General features: G+C 54.4%; 1 protein-coding gene across 3 annotated transcripts in view; it reads right to left on the reverse strand.

The window, feature by feature from the left end:
- The window catches only part of EML6 (EMAP like 6), a 253275-nt gene extending 251836 nt beyond the window's left edge, over nucleotides 1-1439 (reverse strand). For all 3 annotated transcript variants that reach the window (XM_040993458.1, XM_040993459.1, XM_040993460.1), the window contains exon 1: nucleotides 959-1439. In XM_040993458.1, coding sequence (XP_040849392.1) covers nucleotides 959-1155 — 197 coding nt within the window. In that variant the 5' untranslated portion in view covers nucleotides 1156-1439. The remainder of the gene's footprint in view (nucleotides 1-958) is intronic.
- Between the last annotated feature and the right edge of the window lie 4561 nt (nucleotides 1440-6000).

Consider the following 6000-nt stretch of genomic DNA (forward strand, 5'->3'; position numbering starts at 1 on the left):
GCAAAAGCGGCAATATTCTGAAAATGCAATGGAAGCTGCTCTGCATTAGTGAACCACACATCCAACCATGGGAGCCACCAATATGGTCCCTTTCAGCTGGGGTCCTTCTAAAGCAAGTCATTTCCCCCCAGCCCTGAGGCCCCTCTGTCCTCTTCCTTAACTGCCCAAGGCTGGGGTGCACTCCCCACGCTCAGCATTGGGACCACTCCTTGTTTGGCCACACAAGAAACCTACTACAGCTGGAAGAAAACGTGTCCTGTCCAGAGATGAAAAAATGCGGGTAGGAATCAAAACACAGACCCACTCCAGTGAATAGCAAAAGCCCCTGAATGGCTCTTACCACGGGCTACCAGATGTTGGTGATTCTGAGGGTTGACCCACAGGATTTGGTGGCCCAGCAGCCGCCAACCTTTTCTAACCCTCACAGTGTTGTGGAAGCATCCATTCGACACTCCCAAGTGAAACAGCAGAGAACTCCCTACCCACTGCAGAAATGCCCCGGGACCGAACCATTTGGGATAGATTCCAAACTCCCTGTAGCAAAATTTCTTTCGGATATTTTTTTTAAGCCTCTGATGTACCGAGGGACCTCCTGAAGAGCCTCCCAGTGATGAGACCTACAGTTCGGGCCATTGGCCCTATCATTTATCTAAGGGAAGGAAGAAGTGATTCATAGTTACTGGATTCCCTTCCACTTGTAGCAGGAACCAACCCCACGAAGCTCAGAACACTCAACTCCTTGCAGGTTTAAAAGGTGTCCGGAGGCACTCGGGAGAAAGAGCCCGTTCCCTTCCCACCTGCATCTTTCTCTACTCCAGCCCCAGGATCAACAGCCCTCTGTAATTCCATGCGACTCAGGGGAGCCTTTACTCTATGGGGCTGCAGGCTCTGACCCTGGCAAAGCCCAGCTGGGCATCCTTTTCCCCATCCAGCCATCCTCCCTTTCCCACCCCCTTACCTGATAATGTCGTCGTTGTGTCCCAAGAAGAATTTCTGGCTGTGCTCGCGGGTGTTGTACACCACCCCGACTCCAGCCACAAAGTAGACCACCTCTTTGCCGGCCGTGTAGTACAGGTTGTTGCGGCACTGGTGGCCCCGGTAGCCGTACACCCACTCCAGCCGGAGCTGGCAGCTGGGAGCTGTCCGATCCGCCATGATACGCCGACCCCACTCGCCCCCCCTGGCCCTGCACACGGTCCGTGGCCCCAGCGCTCCGGCTATGTCCTCGCACGGGCTCGGCTGCAGCGGACCTGCAGGGACTCAGGATGCAGTGCCTGGCGCTGATTTCCGCGGCGACTCACAGGCACAGGCACAGCCCAGCGCGCCGGCCGCCACCATCATCCGCTGCCGCCGAGGGAGATGAGCCGCCGCCGCTGCTGGTGCGTGGCCGCCAGAGCCCGCGGGGCGCCGGGGCTCCAGTCCCGGGGCTGGGCGTCCTCGGGAGGCGCCGGTACCCGCACGCACGCGTGCGTCTCACTGCACCTGCGGGCGCCAACCCCAGGGAGAGGATGGCGGGGCGGCCACACTGCCTGGCACCGCGGCAATCTGCATATCCGAGCCCAGATTACCCAGTGCGCTCACTAAGTTTGCAGCGCTCGCTGGGGGTTTCGCAGCGGGCGGCGGGATTTATCCTGTGACGGTTGTGATCTGACAGGCAGCCCGGATGAGCCGTGCCATCAGCGGCCTTGGATTCCCAAACTGACCGTCTATGTCCAAGAGGCGAGAGCGAGGGGAAGAAAGAGACAGATTGCTTGCATCAGTCACCCGGCTAAGAAAGAGATCCACAAAACTAAACCAAGGTGGGGTTGTTTTTAATCGGCAACTACTTCCCGCTCCCCACCCCCCACCCCCCATTGAGCCAGCTCCACAATGATAGCAAATCTGCACTAAAATGCTGGCAGTCGCAGCTACACTTTGGAGGAGTATGCGCAAGTAACCCACGAAGGCAGGACGACTATGCAATGGTCACTTTTCAGATGTGCCAATGAGTTGTCATATTGAACATTCACACTCTTCGTGAGCCTTTGCACGGCAAGAACTTAGCCATTCTCACTGAGCAGCAACTCCAACAGCAAGCATCACACCAGATTTTCTCAGTCGGAGGAGCCAGGCAGCGTGCAGCTATTTTTTTAAGAGGGTGAGGGGTGGTACTTCCTACAAATCTCCCAAGCGATCAAGGAATTAGCAAATGACAAAAATCTTGTACTTCTCTCCGGGGAGGTTTGTGCTAGCTAAGGGGCGGGGGGGGGGGGGGGTCCCGTGGGCTCTCAGATGTTCCTTTCCACCTGGCAGGAGGCAGGGTCACCAGTGGGACACTGGAGACAGAGTCCGGAGCCCTCCCCCTGCCACACACACGCGCACACACACGCGCCCGGGCGCGTCGGCCGCAGGGTCAGGGATGCCCGGCCCGTGCGCACGGCCGCTCCCGCACCAGCCTCTCTCTGTCTCCGCCTCTAACCTCTGCTGTCAGCGGGCGCCGCCGTCGGTGTGTCCGGGATCCCACATTGGCAAACGAAATCCTCAGCCTGCACCTCCCCTCCCCTCCTCCCGCACCCGGGGATGGGCTTCGTCACTGGGGCGTTGCGGGAGATGGGTTCTTCCTCCAACCGGGGTTCCGGGGGCGGGGCCCCCGCAGCAGCAGGTTACTAGGCGAAATTGCAGCGCTAGGAAACCGCAAAGCCAGGGAGGACCGCCCTTCTCAAGGCCCGCTCACCGTGGTGCATCCTGGAGAGTGTAGTCGTCCCTGCATAGAATGGCACGGGAAGCACTTGGAGCGGACTCCAATTCCCAGGATGCAGCACGCCCAAGAGGCCGAACCGGGTGCGGGAGCATCAACAGAGCTCTAGTGTTTTTCTGAGTGGAGCTTGGCTCATTTAGGGCGGCCGCAACTCCTCCCAGGCTTAACCTACCGAGTGGTGCGAGCCACCAGGCTATGTGTTCCTGTGGAGAAGTGCAGTGGAGACAGAGAACAATCCCCATGGCCTGCACCAGCGGCAGCTCAAGTTCCTTGCCTCGCACTTGGGTTATAGATGGATTCTAATTTGCTAATGGGCAGGACTGCCAGGTTTAAGGAAAATGCTAAGAACGGGTTTACCCTTTGCCTGGTCTAAAAGCCAACGCCTCCTAAGTTAGAGAGCGTGTAGATTTAAAGATTAGGAGAGCAGTGTAAATCCTTACTGAATTCTTAATCTCAGACTTTCGCAGCGTTCTCTGACATGGTGGGAAATCCTGTGAAGACCAGAAGAACCAGGGTTTGGATGAGCCTTGGTGCTTCCCTGCAATGAGGAGGATGTAAATTGGCCTCTTCCTATTTAAGAATACAAATCTATAAGTACTGTATGTGAGACTGTCGTGGGCAGTAAGGATACTACCAAACTGGGCCGGGAAAGGCTTGAAATATGAGCAGAAATATAGATGGTCAGTAGTGCTGTGCCATCAAACAATGGGAAGTGAGTTCTGTAAAGACTGTTTTGTGCAGGAATGAAGAAGGAAGACTGCTTCGTGCAGAAAGAGTGCTGTCCAGACTTCAGAGCTCATGGAAAGCTCCCTAGAAGAAAATGGGAAATGAAGGCGTAGGCTTAGAAATAGGAACTGGTAGAACTGACACCAGGAAAGGTGATTGAAAAAGCCATTTATGTGAAATCTTCTTCTGAAGAACCTGTAATGACGTAATAATGCTGAGAACCGAATACCAGTTCATTCAAAAGCTCAGACTCCAGGCATGCCCAGTAGGATGTCCCCATTACCTGCCATGATGATGGATCAGCAGACGGGTCACAGTGGCATTAATGTCACAAGACATTAACTAGCACTGGAGAACCATATCTGGGGGTGGAATGTATGGGTGGTGTGTGGGCCACACCCTGTGGAAATTCTAACCCCACTGGGAGACTTAGGAGAGGGGATGGTGACAGTCTAAGCTGGGTGAGACCAAGGAGCTTAGCCACAGTGTCTAGGGTAGGGATTGCGTCAGGCGATGGGCTGTACTGAGCTGAGCCAGAGCGATCACTGGCACACTTAGCACTGGCTGGGGGAGACCCTGGCTAGGTGAAGGTCCCCACTACGGGGTGCACACGCTGGAATGGGGCTGCGTTCTGGTCGGGACACAGCTGTAGCCTCCCTTGGTACAAGTGTGGACTGAGACTTGGCGCACCAGGCCAGGTCAGACTGTAACACCTTCTGGTGTTCTGGAGGACCAGGGTAGATGTGGGACAGACTAGGCTGGGTTTCAAACCCAACTGAGCCATTTATGTGCTATATGTGGATATGGACAAGTCGTGGCTGGGCTGAAACATCCAGCAGCAAGAACCAGAATGGGTTGAAGGCCAGTGGAAAAAATAAGCCGTTGCTCCTGCTAGAACAGGAGATGGAGATGAACTGAGTGGTGCTGGCCCATGGACCCATTGGTATGCATGAAACCTGGCACCAGGAGGGGTTCTGATGGAGGAGTCTGAGCAACTCCTCTGACAGGACACGGATCCTTCAAATAAGCGCAAGAAGCACAGAAGGAAACAGCCCGGAAAAAGTGTACCACTGGCATACATTTGGCATGGGTTGGGGGTGGACCAGGCTGTCAGTTTGCGTCATCCACCGACAAACCCGAATGCCAGAGCAGAGTGTGGGTCGAGCCAGGTTCAATTGCGGCAAAAGCAGGATACAACACAGAATACCAAGGTGAGGCTCCCTGTGCCAGATGAGACCGCAGTACCCAACCAACACATGTGAGAATCAGAAGGGGGAGCAGAGCCGACTGGGGAATAAGGGGTGGTTCCCATGCTGGATAGCTACTCCCACTGGAGAGCATGAGCTGGGACCAGACTAGGTAGGGCTGAAGCACCTGTGCCCCTCATATGGGCCAGATCAGGGAAGAGCCAGGACAGGCGGACTATTCCTACTAGTGTTAACAGCAGGGGGTGAGAGTTCTTGGGGCTTAGCCGTAGCAGAAGCTGGCACTAGGGACCATTACTGCCAAGTCCAACCACAGGGCCACCTGGAGAGAGCGCAACCGAGAGTGAGAGTGACCTGGGAGGGAAATAGTGGGCTTCCCCCTCTTGGGTCAACACTCCCATGGAAGGCCACAGTAACAACTAGGACAGGGGCTGGGTTGGCTAGACAGAGAGGCACTCAACAACATCCGTGAGGGCTGGACAGTTGAGCTGGTTGGATGGAACTAAGCTCCAATACCCTTCGACATTTACAAGAACCCAATGGGATATGGGGCAGACTGGACTAGGCTGCTACACATGCTGGCAAATCAGGGCAGGGGCAGGCCAGGTAGGGGTTACTGGGGATCGCTCCCACTAGGCTGCAGCTCCAAGTGGTTGGTGTGATGGCCTAGCACATGACGAGCAGAACCAGGACGGACTACAACACCCATTGATTCCAGTGGAAGTTGAAGCTCAAGACGGAATCAACCCAGCAATTCCAACCACCAGCTGAATGGGGACCAGAGAAGGTCTCCCCAAGAAGCCGTTGAACTTATCTGGACAATAAGATGCTGGACTCTATGTGTGGTATATGCTTGCAATGAAGGAATCTCAACTGAACTTGAACTGTGAATACGCAACAAGATGGAGGAATCCACCATGGGGGGAGGGCTAGAAAAGGAGTGGGGGGAATCCCAGTACCTATAAAACTGTGTCACATAACACAATGTAATTAATAATAAAAAAAAAAGAGAGAGAGAGAGAAAGGAGGGCAAACTCTTAAAAAAAAAAGCCATTTACATGGTCAGGGGAATCCATACGAGGGTAAGGACCCAGAAAACGTTTAAAACACACTTAAATTTAGAGAGTATTGAAGAGAATACCCAATTTTCCTTAAGAATTCAAGTAAAATGAGAAGGGGACAGACCTTGGAAGTTTAGAACATGGATGGAGCTGAATGTAGAGGTCTACAGTATATCCCGAGGATCATGGAGAACCAGTGGGGTTGGGGACCAACAATAGGAGTGGCAGTAATCCCAGCATGAACTGGGTGGCAGAGATCCTAGCCAGTGCC

This window comes from Ochotona curzoniae, unplaced genomic scaffold (genome assembly GCF_017591425.1).
Source record: "Ochotona curzoniae isolate NIBS_2020 unplaced genomic scaffold, NIBS_Ocur_1.0 contig_883, whole genome shotgun sequence".
In the NCBI taxonomy this organism is placed as follows: domain Eukaryota; kingdom Metazoa; phylum Chordata; class Mammalia; order Lagomorpha; family Ochotonidae; genus Ochotona; species Ochotona curzoniae.